The 17,168-nt window shown below is 40.4% G+C and overlaps 1 protein-coding gene across 5 annotated transcripts in view; it reads left to right on the top strand.

The window, feature by feature from the left end:
* MRPL30 (mitochondrial ribosomal protein L30) overlaps window positions 1-17,168 on the top strand; it is a 19,876-nt gene extending 2,708 nt beyond the window's left edge. Inside the window, exons 2-8 of one of the 5 annotated variants that reach the window (XM_023211416.1) lie at window positions 667-800; window positions 1,311-1,465; window positions 2,598-2,675; window positions 4,632-4,712; window positions 12,130-12,276; window positions 12,497-12,570; window positions 12,952-16,931. In XM_023211416.1, coding sequence (XP_023067184.1) covers window positions 2,625-2,675; window positions 4,632-4,712; window positions 12,130-12,276; window positions 12,497-12,570; window positions 12,952-13,084 — 486 coding nt within the window. In that variant the 5' untranslated portion in view covers window positions 667-800; window positions 1,311-1,465; window positions 2,598-2,624 and the 3' untranslated portion in view covers window positions 13,085-16,931. Of the gene's footprint in view, window positions 1-666; window positions 801-1,310; window positions 1,466-2,597; window positions 2,676-4,631; window positions 4,713-12,129; window positions 12,277-12,496; window positions 12,571-12,951 lie in introns of all 5 variants that reach the window. The other 4 variants (XM_023211417.1, XR_002731476.1, XM_023211415.1 and 1 more) reach the window with 4 other exon arrangements.

The following is a 17,168-nucleotide window of genomic DNA, read 5'->3' as shown; positions in this document are numbered from 1 at the left end:
GACTTCTTCCTTAGGCTCCTCTTAACTGTGACAGTTTCTCAGACTTTCCTTGTTTTTGATGTCATTGACAGTTTTGAGGCAGTTAGGTATTTGGGAAGATACTGGTCAGGTATTTTGTATGATGTCCTTCAACTGGACTCTGATGTTTTTCTGTTAGAGTAGGGTTATGAGTTTTGGGAGGGAAGACCATACAGATAAAGGGCCATTCTCATTCCATCATACCAAAGGTGCCTGCCATCAATTTGGCTTTTATCAGTGTTGATATTAATTAACCTTAATCACCTGGCTGAGAAAGTCTTTGTCAGCTTTCTCTAGTGTTATTTTTCCCCTTTTCTATCCTGTACTCTTTGGGAGCAAATCATTAAGCGTAGCCCACACTTAAGGGATGAATAGTTTTGCTCCACCTCCTTGAGTAGAGAGTACCTACATAAATTATTTGGAATTCTTCTGAATGGGATGTTTGTTCTTTCTCATTAACTTATTCACTTATTTATATTAGTATGAACTTAGGGTTGTTTGTTTGTTTATTTATTTATTTATTTATTTTGGTTTGGGTTCTAAGCCAGTAATACTTTGTAACTTATTTTGTTGCTGAAATCGTTCCAGCTTTGGCTACAGTTGACTCCAGTGTCCCTTTGACATACCCCGTCATTATGTTTTTTCCAGTAGTTCCTTTCTGGCATTACAAAGTGCTCCAGACATAATCAGCCATTTCTCAAAGGAGCGCTGGTTCCTTTTATTAAAGAATGCAGCCAAGATCTGGGCACCGGACGTGCTCATTGCCACTGAGTGCTGTTGCTGTAAGTCCTCTCAGCTGACGGAGCTAACCCATGTGTGTACGCCTATCTATTATTATTTCTAATCCCTCAATATCTCTATTAAGCTAAACATTATAAGGTATGTAAGGATCATTGTAGCCTTCCGCTCTTGCTTATGTGTAACTTCCCACTTCAACAGTGAGAATCCTGGCTCTCTGGAAGATTTTTGAGCAGAGCGATATGATCTAAGATTTAATGAGATGATTTAATGAGATGATTTATTGCTGATCTACGAAAAAGATATTAGGGGAATTGGAACGGAAGCAGACGTCCAGTTAGGATTTTGTTGACATCTAAGTGATCAGAAAGATTTTTTATAAAGTGTGAAGCTAAATATGTTGGATGAGTACCTAACCTTGATACAAGGAAGTCTGGTAAACTAATTTAGCATTAGATAGGTTCAGTTGCTGAGGAATGTTTCTGAGGTCTGGCTCTTTTCAGGAGACGTCTTGCATTGATTCTGACAGTTCCATTGCTTTATCCACATCACAGGAAAGACTTGCAGAACTTGAATGAACTAGAATCTGCGGGACACTGAATTACAACACTTAACCTATTTTAGTGTGTGAGAGCAGAAGTCTCCAAACCCCAGGCCTCAGACCCAGACCATTTGCTGGCCAGCTAGGAACCAGGTGGCACAGCAGGAGGTGAGCTGCGGTTGAGTGAGCATTACCACTGCTCCTGTCAGAGCAGTCCAGCATTAGATTCTCATAGGAGTGTGAACGCTGTTGTGAACTGAGCATGCAGTGGATCTAGGTTGCATGCTCCTTATGAAATCTAATGCCTGATGATCTGAGGTGAACAGTTTCATCCTGAAACCTTCCCTGCCACCTCTCCCTATGCATGGAAAAATTGTCTTCCATGAAACTGGTCCAGTGCCAAAAAGGTTGGGGACTGCTTTTAAGAATACTTTTAAGAGTATTCTTATTACCTTTGTAATAATTTAATAATAATAAAAACTACCATTTATTGAGGGCTTCCCACATGCCATGTACTGTTTTAGGTGCTTTGTAGAATAACTCATTTGCATTTCTTTCTTTTCTGGGGGAAAAATTGTAACGCACGAATTAAGTAACCTGTCGGACATATACATGTAGTTCATGAACTTAATCTTTCTGCTTTCCTACAGTTGTTTTGTGTCTAATTAAATAAATATGACCTTTTTAGGTTATAGAAGCAATGCGTATGCATTGAAAATAGTTTAAAAAAATACAAATAAGCAAAAACAAATTCCACATTTTAACAGAAAGATGTTATGGTTTAGTGAAAATGCACTTGCCTAGAAATTAGGAGAATGGGATTCCAGGCCACATACTTTATTGATAACTGAATGCACTTGGATAAATCATTGAACTTTCTGGAATTCATGATCCTCATTCATGAAGTAAGGATGTGGGCAGTCAGTTCTAATAGGAGTTGAGATTTTTTCAGTCCCTTCAGGCTCTTTAATTTTCTGTGATTCTGTGGCAAAGTATTGTTTATCTGCCTTCATTGTTGAAGAAGACACTTTAAAATGATAGTAGTTTTGTGGAATCAGTCTAGGTCTGACTCATTTGATGAAAATGGGATGTGGTTAATGTGTATAATTACTACCTGTGGTTGAATAAAATATGTATAAATTAATTCATGCCCTTCTTGTATTAAAATAACCAATATGTTTTACTGTTAAACTTAAGTTTACAATTAATTTGCTGCTTAGTTTTTTAATACTAGAGAAGGGGAAACCTGTTCATTTCCAGGACATAGTTGACTCATGGGTCTGCTTCCTGCTTCCCACAGCCTCTAAAGAGAGCAGTCACTGCACTTATGGCTGGGATTTTGCGCTTAGTAGTTCACAGGCCCCCAGGCAGACTACAGGTAAGTGTTTCTTTTCAAGAATTTGTCTTTTTCTACACCTATGTTTTTTTTTTTTTAATCATTACAAGGCAAGTTAAGTTCTTTTTTTTTTTTTTTTTTGAGTCTCACTCTGTTGCCCAGGCTGGAGTGCCATGGCGCTATCTGGGCTCACTGTAGTCTCCACCTCCCGGGTTCAAGCAATTCTCCTGCCTCAGCCTCCCGAGTACCTGGGACTACAGGTGTCTGCCACTACGCCTGGCTAATTGTTGTATTTTTCTTATACTCGGGGGTTTCACCATATTGGCCAGGCTGGTCTCCAACTCCTGACCTTGTGATCCACCCGCCCCAGCCACCCAAAGTTAAGTTCTTTCACCAGTTCCTGTTCGATATTTTTTGGATATTGAGAGTTAATCTTGTTTATTTATGGTTTATCTGCTGTTTTATCCCTAAAGATCTAGAATCAGAAAAGATCTTTTTCTGGAAAACATGCCAATAAAAAATGGCTGTCATTGATTCCCCTTGGTCTGTCTTAATCTTAAAGTTTTAGGGTTTTTTTCCCCTTAGATTATGGAAGGAGTACATTTTCAATAATACAATATTAGAAAAATATGGAAAATCAGAAGGAAGAGAAATAATCTCTAGGAGACCATCAGTGTTAGTATTTTCATGTATCTCCTTTTAGGCTTGCTTTTAGAAAGTGCAGTGGTGCAGCCTCATCTGCTCTTAAGGGCCAGAGTCTAGATGAGCCTATTGACCTGCTCCTGCCTGCAGATGACAACATTGTAAGGGGCTGTATATATATTACCTTAACCTCAGATTCATCCTAGGAGGTCGATATGATTTCCTGTTTAGAGCTGAGGAAACTGACCCTCTTGAGAGAGTAAGTGTCTCATGTCTCACAGCTGGTAGGCAGCAGAACTCGGCCCACTGCCTGTCTTCTAGTGGTTTATGCCATCTCTGCAATGCAGGAAATGCTAGGAGGGAGTGATGGGAATGACTGCTGCCCATTCCCACGGCAGTATCCTGGTATGAAAGGTCGGCAGTGAATCCTTTTTCTTCAGCAGCCTGAGAGAAGTGGGATTGGAGGAATGTAGAGCAGGAACAAGAGATAGGAACTGGGAATGATGACATTGTTAGAACTAGAAAGGAAACTGGAAACTCATTTTGTATTTCTTTTATATTGTCTTGTTAAATGTGAATTATTGCACATTCTCTAGAGCAAGAGTTGCTAAGCTATGGCCTCTAGGCCATATTCAGCCTGCCACCTATTTTTGTAAATAACAGTTTTATTGAAAACTACCTACACTTGGCCGGGCGCTGTGGCTCACGCTTGTAATCCCAGCACTTTGGGAGGCCGAAGTGGGCGGAACACGAGGTCAGGTCAGAAGATCAAGACCATCCTGGCTAACATGGCGAAAACCTGTCTCTACTGAAAATACAAAAACAAATTATCCGGGCGTGGTGGCGGGCACCCGTAGTCCCAGCTACTTGGGAGGCTGAGACGGGAGAATGGCGTGAACCCGGGAGGTGGAGGTTGCAGTGAGCCGAGATCGCGCCACTGCACTCCAGCCTGGACCACAGAGTGAGACTCCATCTCAAACAAAAAAAAGAAAAAAGAAAGGAAAAGAAAAATAGCCACCCCTGTTTGTTTGCATATTGTCCAACTGCTTTTACCCTATAATGGCCAAGCTGAGTTTTGGCAATGGAGACTACATAGCTCTAGAGCTGGAAATGTTTACTCTCTGGTCCTTTATAGAAAACAGTTACCAATCCATGGTCTAAAAGTATATTTATGTGCTTTTACCTTTGTTTTGTGTTAGTGCTTAGATGGGATGCATTACTCAGCTAGGGCGCTAAGATATACCTTTAGTAATTACAGGGTAGGTTGGAACAGACTTCTGTTACCTAAAGATTGGTGGGTATGGATTTCTGTACTAGATAGAATCTAAAAAACAAATGATTTATATCATATTTTAGACGGTGACAAAAGGTGTGGAGTCTCTCATTTGTACAGATTGGATTCGTCACAAATTCACCAAATCAAGAATTCCAGATAAAGTAAGAACAAAGTTTGATTTTTTTTTTAAATGTTAGTGTTGTTCTAAAAACTATGTTTTAAGTGGTACCTATTTTTGTAATATTGAAAGATTTTATGTTAAATTATATGTGGATATAGGTGGTGGTACAGAGTTTAAAGCATAGTGGGATTTATGTAAATGGTGATTATTAAAAACAAAACTGTTCTGTCATTTATGTCACTGGCCTTCACAGTAGTGGGTTTTTACCATTTCAGTCTACTTATTCCTGCTTATGGTTTGTATATATGTGTTGGTATCACCATTGTCCTGAGAAAGCAGTGGGTCTTCCTACTCAGGCTCTCACTGTATCACTCTTCATTCTCACTTTCCATATCGATCATTGCTACTTTGGATCTTTCAGCTTTTTCTATTTGATTTATGTGTACCTATCATTCTTTTAGATAGTGCTGACTAAGCCCGCCATTGATTTTTGTTTTAATTTTTTTTTTAAGAGAGTTTTGCTTTGTTGCCCAGGCTGGAGCACAATGGCGCAATCTCAGCTGGCTGCAACTTCTGTCTCCTGGGTTCAAACAGTTCTTGTGCTTCAGCCTCCAGAGTATCTGGGACCACAGGCCTGCGCCACCACACCAGCTAATTTTTGTATTTTTAGTAGAGATGGGGTTTCATCATGTTGCCCAGGCTGGTCTTGCACTCCTGATCTTGAGTGATCTACCCGCCTTGGCCTCCCAAAGTGCTGGGATTACAGGTGCCCGGCCTGTTTTTGTTTGTTTTTTAATTAGTAGTCTTTATGTCTTAGAGCAGTTTTAGGTTTGCAGAAACATTGATTGGGAAGTATGGGGAGTTCCTATATGCTCCCTCCCCGCAGCATACACAGTGTCCTCTATAACTGAGGAGCCAATGGGACACAGTGTTATTAACTAAATACCATGGTTTACACTAGCGTTCACCCTTCATGTTGTGAAGTTCTATGGGTTTTGACAAATGCGTAATGTCATGTATCCACTATTACAGTATTATACGGAATAGTTTCACTGCCCTAAGTATCACCTGTGTTTTACCTGTTTATCCTTCCCAACTCCCAACCCCTGGCAACCACTGATCTTTTTATTATCTCCATAGTTTTGCCTTTTCTAGAATGTAATATAACTGAAATCATATGGTATATAGCCCTTTCAAACTGGATTCTTTCTCTTAGCAATATACCTGTAAGGTTCTTCCATGTCTTTTTGTGGCTTGCTAGCTTATTTTTATTGCTGAATAATATTCCATTGCATGGACGTATACAGTTTGTGCATTCACCTGTGGAAAAACATCGTGGTTGCTTCCAGTTTTGGACAGTAATGAACAAAGCTGCTATAACCATTCATGTATTGATTTTTGGGTGGACATGAATTTCCAACTCATCAGTTAAATACCTAAGAGCATAATTGCTGGATTGTATGTTAAAGACTATATTTAGCTTTGTAAAGCCTGGGTTTTTTGTTTATTTGTTTTGGGCAAGGAGTTCCTAATATTTTTTGTTGTGGTAAAATACACATATAACATTTACCATCTTAACCACTTTTAAGTGTGCTACTCAGTGGCATTAAGTACATTGACACTGTTGTGCAACTATCACAACCATCCACCTCCAGAACTCTTTTAATCTTGCAAAACGAAACTCTATATCCACTAAATAATAATTGCCAACCTAGGCAACATAAGGAGACCTGGTCTCTACAAAAAAAAAAAATGAGATGAGTGTTGCAGTACACATCTGTAGTCCTAGCTACTCAGGAGGCTGAGCAGGGAGGATTGCTTAATCTCAGGAGGTTAAGGCTGCAATGACCTATAATTGTGCCACTGCACTCCAGCCTGGGCAACAGAGCAAGATCCTGTCTCAAAAAATCAATAATAATAGTAACTCCCCCATTTTCCCCTCTCCCTAGCTTTTGGTGACTACCATTCCCCATTGATTTTTCTTTCTTTCTTTTTTTTTTTTTTTTTTGAGACGGAGTCTCACTCTGTCGCCCAGGCTGGAGTGCAGTGGCCAGATCTCAGCTCACTGCAAGCTCCGCCTCCCGGGTTCACACCATTCTCCTGCCTCAGCCTCCCGAGTAGCTGGGACTACAGGTGCCCGCCACCTCGCCCAGCTAGTTTTTTTTGTATTTTTTTAGTAGAGACGGGATTTCACCGTGTTAGCCAAGATGGTCTCGATCTCCTGACCTCGTGATCCGCCCATCTTGGCCTCCCAAAGTGCTGGGATTACAGGCTTGAGCCACCGCGCCCGGCCTTGATTTTTCTTAAAAGATACAGTATTACCATTGACTACTTTGATACCTTTAATGTGCTTGGTGTTCTTTTATCAGAAATCTTGTCCACGTACAATGGCTCACACCTGTATTCCTAGCATTTTGGGAGGCTGAGGCAGGAGGATCGCTTGAGTCCAGGAATTCAAGACCAACCTGGGCAGCATAGTGAGACTCCAATGTCTACAAAAAATTTTAAAATTAGCTAGGTGTGGTGGTGCATGCCTGTAGTCCCAGCCACTCATGAGGCTGAGATGAGGGGATCGCTTTAGCCTAGGAGGTCAGGGGTGTAGTGAGCCATGATCGGATCAGTGCACTTCAGCCTCAGCAACAGAGTGAAACCTTGTCTCAAAACAAAATAAAATAATCTTTTTTTATTTTTCGAGTCATTGTCTTTCCACTGCTATCCTTTCCACAACTATATTGTCTTATATCTGTCCATGTTTCTTACTCTGTATTTCTGGAAGGATAGATACAAATGTTGGCATTCATTTAAAATATGCAAGGCTAGACACAGGCAGGGGAATAACACACTGGGGCCTGTGGGGGGCGAGTGGAGGGAGAGCATCAGGAAAAATAGCTAATGCATGCTGGGCTTCATACCTAGGTGATGGAATAAGTGCAGCAAATAGTGCAGCAGATTGCCATGGTACCTATTTACCTATGTAACAAACCTGCACATCTTGCACTTGTACCCTGGAACTTAAAATAAAGTAAATGTGCAAGGCAGTGCTTTCCATCATCAACTGTGATCAATGTGAAAACCTTTAAACCTCAGGAAAATAGTCCCTGACTGTTAGTTTGTTTTTCTGGAGACAGAGTCTCACTCTGTCTCCAGGCTGGAGTGCAGTGGTGTGATCTCGGCTCACTGCAACCTCCACCTCCCAGGTTCAAGCAGTTCTCCTGCCTCAGCCTCCTAAGTAGCTGGGATTACAGGCACGCGCCACCACGCCCAGCTAATTTTTGTATTTTTAGTAGAGATGGGGTTTCACCATGTTGGCCAGGATGGTCTTGATCTCCTGACCTCATGATCCACCCCGCTCAGTCTCCCAAAGTGCTGGGATTATAGGCGTGAACCACCGCGCCCAGCCCCGCCTATCTTCTGAACGTATTCCTGTATTCTCCTGTATTCTCAACTGGTTTCTAGACATTGCTACTTGGATAACTTATAGGTATTTCAAGTTCATATCCAAAATTCCACTCATCTTACTTTCCCTCCAAACAACCAAATAAAAAAGAAGGTGCCTCTCTTGTATTAGTTACGTCAGTTAATGCTACCATCCTCCATCTAATTTCCCAGACTGGAGACGTCTGAATCAAGCTTAGCCTCCCTCTTCTTCACCCAACACAAATCCATCTATCTTACTGCCCAAAGGTCCCCTGTCAGTCCTTTTTCTGTTATAGCTACTGTAGTTCAGGCTCTTTAACCATCGTCATAAGTGCCTCCTAACTGGGCTTCCTTGTATCAGGCTCTATCCCCAGTTGGTTTTATTCTCAGGTAAGAGTTTTCTTTCCAAATCTCTTAAAAACATGGTCCTGTTGGTTCTAACCCTCATTAACTCTGTATCCCTAGCAATAATTTCTAAAGGCTCAACATGGTTGCACATAGTTTAACTTCGTCCCCTGCACTGCTTTTCATGCTTTTTTCTATATTAGCCACCCTGAACCGCTTGCCTTTCCAAAATATTTTGTGCTTTTTCATACTGTTCTTTTAAATATTCTCACCTTTCTTTAGTGCACCTACCCCTTCCTCTGATCTCCACCATCCTTCTCGTTCTAATCTCTTCAAAATCCCTAGAAAAATATAAACAAGCAAAACTCACCAAAAAATACTCTTAATCTCACCTACCCAGAGATAACTGCTGTATGTTTTATTTTTTTCTTTTAGACTACTCAAGTGCAGTAATGAGAAGGAAAGAGTAGAATAAGGAGTTCAATCTGTGTTGTATGTTTTAAGATGTGATTCATCTCATATGAATCAATGCTTCTCTAGCTGTTCTCTGTGTCTAGTAATATAATATGAACCTCTCACTGTATACATTTCTTTTTTTTTTTTTTTTTAAGTTCTGGTATATATGTGCAGAATGTGCAGATTTGTTACATAGGTATACATGTGCCATGGTGGTTTGCTGCACCTATCAACCCATCATCTAGGTTTTAAGCCCTACATGCGTTAGGTATTTGTCCTAATGATCTCCCTCCCTTTGCCCCCGACTTCCCATGTGTTCTCATTGTTCAACTCCCACTTATGAGTGAGAACATGCAGTGTTTGGTTTTCTGTTCCTGTATTAGTTTGCTGAGGATGATGACTTCCAACTTCATCCATGTCCCTGCAAAGCACATGATCTCATTCTTTTTTTTTTTTTCTGAGACAGTCTTACTCTGTCGTCCAGGTTGGAGTGCAGTGGTGCAATCTCACTCACTGCAACCTCCGCCTCCCGGGTTCATGCCATTCTCCTGCCTCAGCCTCCCAAATAGCTGGGACTACAGGCGCCTGCCATCGTGCCTGGCTAGTTTTTTTTATTTTTAGTAGAGACAGGGTTTCACCGTGTTAGCCAGGATGGTCTCGATCTCCTGACCTCGTGATCCACCTGCCTCGGCCTCCCAAAGTGCTGGGATTACAGGCGTGAGCCACCGTGCCTGGCCGATCTCATTCTTTTTTATGGCTGCATAGTATTCCTTGGTGTATATGTACCACGTTTTCTTTATCCAGTCTATCATTGATGGGCATTTGGGTTGGTTCCATGTCTTTGCTATTGTAAGTACTGCTTCTATAAACATACATGTACATATGTCTTTATAGTAGAATGATTTATATTCCTTTGGGTATATACCCAGTAATGGGATTGCTGAGTCCAATGGTATTTCTGGTTCTAGATCCTCGAGGAATCGCCATGCTGTCTTCCACAATGGTTGAACTAATTTACATTCCCATCAATAGTGTAAAACCATAAAAACCTTAGAAGAAAACCTAGGCAATACCATTCAGGGCACAGGCATGGGCAAAGACTTCATGACTAAAACACCAAAAGCAATGGCAACAAAAGCCAAAATTGACAAATGGGATCTAATTAAACTGAAGAGCTTCTGCACAGCAAAAGAAACTCACCATCAGCGTGAACAGGCAACCTACAGAATGGGAGAAAAATTTTGCAATCTACCCATCTGACAAAGGGCTAATATCCAGAATCTACAAGGAACTTAAATTTTCAAGAAAAAAAAAAACAACCCCTTCAAAAAGTGGGCAAAGGAAATGAACAGACACTTCTCAAAAGAAGACATTTATGTGGCCAACAAACATGAAAAAAAGCTCATCATCACTGATCATTAGAGAAATGCAATTCAAAACCACAATGAGATATTATCTCACGCCAGTCAGAATGGTGATTATTACAAAGTCAAGAAACAATAGATGCTGGTGAGGCCGTGGAGAAATAGGAACACTTTTACACTATATACATTTCTACAAAACTATTTTTAATCATTGAATAATATTCTCTTTTATTAAGATACCATCTTTTTGGAGGTCAATTTTTTTTCTCAATATGATTCCCCAGAGGTATGACTCCTGATCTAATGTCTTTGAGACCTTTATATATGTTTTATATGAGTCTTAGAAACAGTATTTATAGAATATATCACATATGCACACTCATGTATTTGGTACAGATGATGCACATAACAGCTTACAACACATAATTGTATGGATATTTCTTTTTGGTTTTGGCTCAAGAATATATTATGGCCATCATTCAATGTGAAGACCTGCAAAGATAGTAAACCTCATTCATTTTAATGGTAGTATTGTATCCTATAGGATACATCAGAATTTGTGTATTTGCACCGGGCACGGTGGTTCACGCCTATAATCCCAGCACTTTGGGAGGCTGAAGCTAGCGGATCACTTGAGGTCAGGAGTTCAAGACCAGCCTGGCCAAGTTGGTGAGACCCCATCTCAACTAAAAATACAAAAATTAGCTGGGCATGGTGGCGCACACCTATAATCCCAGCTACTCATGAGGCTGAGGCAAGAAGATCGCTTGAACCTCGGGGGCGGAGGTTGCAGTGAGCCGAGATCGTGCCATTGCACTCCAGCCTAGGCAAGAGAGCAAGGCAAGGCTGCATCTCAAAAAAAAATTTGTGTATTTGCATCATTTTACTTAGTTTTATTATTAATCATTTTATTTAGAATGGATACATCATAATGTAGTTATCCTAGTGAGGAACATGGGTTGCCTTAAAATTTTTCAGTATTACAAATAGTGTTAGAATACACATCCTTATTTGGTACATTTTGTGCACTTAGAGGAGTGTTTCTGGGGGATAACTTCTTAAAACTTTTTGATTCTTAGATAATTAATTCAAATATTAGCTCTGTGGAGCTGTTTCTGATCCCTCATAGGCAGAGTTCATTAGTCATTTGCCTGTATTCTCATAATACTTTGTAGATTGTTTTTATTGTGTTTATGTTTTATTTTCACTTGTAATTTACATGTTTGTTTTCCCACCTGACAGTCAGCTCTTCACCTGAGAATAGGGAGGGAAGAGGATGCAGCCCAGTGCCCAGCTCATAGCAGGGCTTACAGAGTCTCCTGGCATTTAAATTATTTAGTGTCATTGGTTGCTCCTACTTTGTTCTACAGGTTAAACTCCATCTCTCTGAGTAATCAGACTGATAGAAATGTTCAATTTGAGGTTGAGGATTACATGATGATTAAGGATGAGATAATTATGTAGTTGTGTATGTGTGTGTGTCTTTTTTTTTTTTTTTTTTTTTTTTTGAGACGGAGTCTCAGTCTGTCGCCCAGGCTGGAGTGCAGTGGCCGGATCTCGGCTCACTGCAAGCTCTGCCTCCCGGGTTTATGCCATTCTCTTGCCTCAGCCTCCCGAGTAGCTGGGACTACAGGCGCCCGCCACCTCGCCCGGCTAGTTTTTTGTATTTTTAGTAGAGATGGGGTTTCACCATGTTAGCCAGGATGGTCTCCATCTCCTGACCTCGTGATCCGCCTGTCTCGGCCTCCCAAAGTGCTGGGATTACAGGCTTGAGCCACCGCGCCCGGCCGTGTGTGTGTCTTTTAAGAAAAAATGGGAGGTACATAGAAACTGTGTAAGTTGGAAATTTACCATTTATAATTATTTCCTTTCTAGGTGTTTCAGGCCTCACCTGAAGATCATGAAAAATATGGTGGAGATCCACAGAACCCTCATAAACTTCATATTGTTACCAGAATAAAAAGTACAAGAAGACGTCCATATTGGGAAAAAGATATAATAAAGATGCTTGGATTAGAAAAAGTATGCAATTATTTTAATCATCTTTAGTGTTGTTTACATTTGCTTTAAATTTTATACTTTTAAAACTTTGAGGTGTATATTTATTATTTATTGCATATTGCTTAGGGTAATTTATTTATAAATTTGGCTTAGAATGACCCCTCAGTTTAACATTGTACTGAAACGTGGAACTATCTGCTCTTCAGATTGGTTGATAACATTGCTTTGTTGTTGTTCACAGTCGCATACCCCTCAAGTTCACAAGAATATCCCTTCTGTGAATTCAAAATTGAAGGTGGTTAAGCATTTGATAAGGTTTGTTGTTTCTTCTCTTTTTAAAATGTATTGCCTAGCGTAATTCTAAATGCATTTTTCTTTCTTTTTTGTTAATGTTCTGAAAAAAACTTTTTAAAAAACTAAAATTTTGTTTTTTTTAATTGGCACGTAATAATTGTACGTATTTATGGGGTACATAGTGACGTTTCAATATATATAAAGTATAGTGATCCGATCAAGGCAACTGGCGTATCCATATCCATCATCGCAGACATTTATCGTTTCTTCATGTTGGGAACCTTTAACATCCTCCTTCTAGCTGTTTGAAACTGTGTGTTATTGTTAACTGTCGTTATCCTGCAGGGATACAGAACACTAGAACATATTCCTCCTATCTAAACACATTTTCTTATGTCACAGAATCCAGCCCTTGAAGTTGCCGCAAGGACTTCCAACAGAGGAGAACATGTCTAACACGTGCCTCAAAAGCACTGGGGAGTTAGTAGTGCAGTGGCCTCTGAAACCTGTGGAGCAGAAGGCACATGAGTCCTAGTGCCCCAGCAGCTTCCGATTGGAAAATGCAAATTGTTTTTCTTTAAAGATGGTGAGAAAGTGTTTTCATTAAAATATGTTTTAAAAACCATTTTCAGGCCGGGCACAGTGGCTCACGCCTCTAATCCCAGCACTTTGGGAGACCGAGGCGGACGGATCACCTGAGGTCAGGAGTTCGAGACCAGCCTGACCAACATGGAGAAACCTCATCTCTACTGAAAATACAAAGTTAGCTGGGTGCGGTGGCACATGTTTGTAATCCCAGATACTCAGGAGGCTGAGGCAGGAGAATCGCTTGAACCTGGGAGGCAGAGGTTGGGGTGAGCTGAGATGGTGCCACTGCACTCCAGCCTGGGCAACAGGATGAGACTCCATCTCGGGAAAAAAAAAAAATTTTCACTGACTAAACTTGCTGCAGTTCTTTTTTACTGTAGACTTGGAGATTTTAGTTTAATTTGGTTTAATTTTGTGTCCTTTCCCTTTCAGTGTTTCACTCCAAAACGGGTAAGAATAGCATTGTTTGAACATCCAGGTTCGGGTCTAGTGCCACCTTAGCAAGCATCATCAACTATTTTATAAAAATTGCATTATTGTTGTTGTTGTTGTTTTTGAGACAGGGTCTTGCTCTGTCACCCAAGCTGGAATACAGTGGCATGATTTCAGTTCACTGCAGCTTTGACCTCCCAGACTCAAGTGATCCTCCCACCTCAGCCTCCAGAGTAGCTAGGACTACAGGCAGTGTGGCACCACACCCAGCTAATTTTTGAAAGTTTTTTCACAGAGATGGAGACTCACTATGTTGTCCAAGCTGGTCTCAAACTCCTGGGTTCAAGCCATCCTCCCACCTCAGCCTCCCAAAATGCTGGGATTACAGGCATGAGCCACTGTACCCAGACAAAATTGTTTTCTTATTTAAGTGAATTTGACAATTTCTGTGAGTGGCTCTTTGCATGAACGCTGTGCGATGTGTTGGAAAAATCCAAAGCTGACCAAAACATGGTCCCCACCTTTTGGAACTTACAGTCTGTTCTGGGGAACAGAGATTCAGCCAAAGTCAAGAAACACTGGATGCCAGCTAGATTATCTGTTTTGTGCTATAGTGTCTATAAGTACATATGTTGATATAGGTTCATTTTATCCCTAAATTTAGTACCAAACCAGCATTTATTTTCTAATTATAAACCTAATTTGGCCTAAACTTTATTATTGCACACTGCCTGAACAAAACATATTCATCTCTATGTAAATTTTTTCCTCATGGAACAAGGGTGTGAAATGAAAATATTTTAGGATTTATTCAAAAACAGACTCTTCTGTTTTCAGCTTCAAAATTGTTCTTTGAATCCTAAGGAACCTCTGTCAACAGTTGAGGTTGCTATTGAGAAGAAAAAAGAAGGAGGCAGAAATCTCTCAGGGAGAATTATTTCCTTTTTTTTTCTATTTCAGATACCTGGAGGGGTGGGGAGAAGTAAGAATTGTAATGGGGGTTCAATAGTGAGAAATTCTGTGACAGCTGATTGAAGATGATGATGAAGAACCTCTGCATTCTAGTTACCCTTTGCTTTCCTTTGCCTCTTGTAAAATTTGACTTGGCAACAATGACATCGTCATGCTCATTGTCCCAATATCCATCCTGTCATAGATCTTAATGTTTTTGATCATTGCATTAAAGTGGAAGTGCCACCCACAGTGAAACCAGATCCCATTAATAAGCTTAAAGGCGATTGCAGTTTTAATTCCATAGTTATTGAATATCCAGTGTGTGTAAGGCCTGGAGGTGAGCCAAAGGACACTAACTTCTAAGAGCTCCGTCTAGTTGGAGAGAAACCTGTATGCCACAACATACAGTGTCCTTGCCTATGTGGGGTTGCAGATGTCTGTGTAAATAAAAGCAGCCTCTGCTAATTTAGTACCATCTCTTTTACTGTGCTAATTTTTTTTTTTCTTTAGAGACAGGGTCTCTGTCGCCCAGCCTGGAGGCAGTGGTATGATCATAGCTCACTGTTACCTCCAACACTTGTGTTCAAGTGATCCTCCCACCTCAACCTCCTAAGTAGCTAGGAATACAGATGCACACCACCACTTCTGGCTAGTATTTTTTTAAATTTTTTGCAGAACCGAGGTGTTGCTATGTTGCCCACGCCCATCTAGAGTTTCTAATCTCAAATGATTCTCCTGCCTCAGCCTCCCAAAGTACTAGGAATACAGGTGTGAGCCATCACACCTGGCATTAGTGTACTAATATTAATATTGTGTAAATTGAGGAAAATACCATGGTTAATTTTTACTCAAACAGTAAGGAAGTTTGAGTAACTAATTTTAACCTCAACAGCCCATAGCTAGAAGAAGGGATCTAAATGTTAACTTGAATATTTAGAAGTAAAAGTGTCTACAAGAAGAAAAGTCTTTAGTGAAAATATGGGCATAGGCCAGTGGTGTTAGCTTTCTATTGCGCAGAACAAATTACCACAAACTTAGCTGCTTAAAAAAACACACACTTATTGTCTCACAACGTCTGTGGGTCAGAAGTCTAGGCATGGCTTAGCTGGGTAGCCTGCATGGGATCTCAGTGCTGGAAAAACATGTCTGGCCAGGTGCTCATTGTAGCCTTGACAGGAAAGGGATCTGCTCCCAAGCACTCTCAGGTTGTTGGCAGAATTTGTTTCCTTATGGCTGTAGGATTCATGGCAAGTTGCTTCATCCAAAACCAGCATTGGAGAGAGACTAGCAAGATGGGCACTACACTCTTAATCAAATAAATGCAATCATGTACCTCGCATCACCGTTTTTGCATTCCATTCATTAAAAACAAGTTGCAGTTCCTACCTACACTCAAGAAAGGGAGGAATTACACAGAAGTGTGACCACAAGGAGGCAGGGCTCATGGAGGCCTCCTTTAAGTCAGCCAGCCAAGCCTGATAAGTCAATCCTGGAGCTTATCATAGTGGCTGTGTAGTTTAGAAGGGTTCTTCAGGTTGGCATTCCTTTGCCTCAAATCGTCATTTCAAAACCCTATGAGGACTTATTCCTCGGTCTTGACTTTGTGTCTCTGAGGATTGCTTTGTTTAGCGTCACCTGCCTTCTTTCAGGAGGTTTTGCCTGGCATCTAGTGGTGACCATGGCCTTTGGTCAGACTCAACAGATAGTTACCCAAACACTACCCTTAAGAACCACTGCAGTTCTCTTAGGTCTCCTCAATCTAAAATTGTACCTCTTTCAGGCTAAACTTTCTTCTTTTTTTTTTTTTTTTTAATCATAATACTAACTAGTATGCCTATTATCTAACTGGCACACTTTCACCAAGGACAATTTGGAACTGCACTGGCCATTTTAGGGAGCTTTTGAAATGAACAAGGTTGCTTCTTTGGGAGGTACCTTAAAACAAAAAGCAAAGAAACCTTTATGAGGAGATTGTCTTGTTTTTCTCAAAATGAGATAATTTTGCTTAACATAAGTAGTATCCCTTCCTTTCCAGTCTTCGAGGATTGATAAGTACTGGCTTTTTGATCACACAGCTTGATAAAATTTTCAAGGGTCCATATTACTGTCTAAACCATTTACCACTCTTTGTGTATATTTGTCAAAATCTGCTTTTCTATATCAAAACTTCTCTCTCAAGACCTGAGGTAAATAATTAATAAAGAATCCTTGGAACACTGGAAATTCTAAAATAAGAATCAGATACAAAAAACACTGGTCACTAAAATTCTTACCTTTATGTATTAGAATGGCAATCAATTAAACTGAAAATGTCTTTGGATATTATTTCTGTTTATTTTTTGCCTCAAAATTATTAAAATGACATGAAATAAGTGCTCAAGAAGAAAAATAAACAGTTCTTCATTTCCTGTTCTCTAGTTTTCTTTATTATCTGGAAAAAGGAAAATTTATTGATCACTTTAAAGATCAGATCATATAAACAGCTGAGCATGGTGCACACCCCTACTCCCCACCCCAATCCCATGCCTGTAATCCTAGCGCTTTAGGATGGCAAGATGGATCACTTGAGTCTAGGAGTTTGAGGCTGTGGTGAACTATGACTGCACCACTGCACTCCAGCCTGGGCAACAGGGTGAGATCTGTCT

Source organism: Piliocolobus tephrosceles, chromosome 15 (assembly GCF_002776525.5).
Source record: "Piliocolobus tephrosceles isolate RC106 chromosome 15, ASM277652v3, whole genome shotgun sequence".
NCBI lineage: Eukaryota > Metazoa > Chordata > Mammalia > Primates > Cercopithecidae > Piliocolobus > Piliocolobus tephrosceles.
This window is presented reverse-complemented; position numbering and strand designations above follow the sequence as displayed.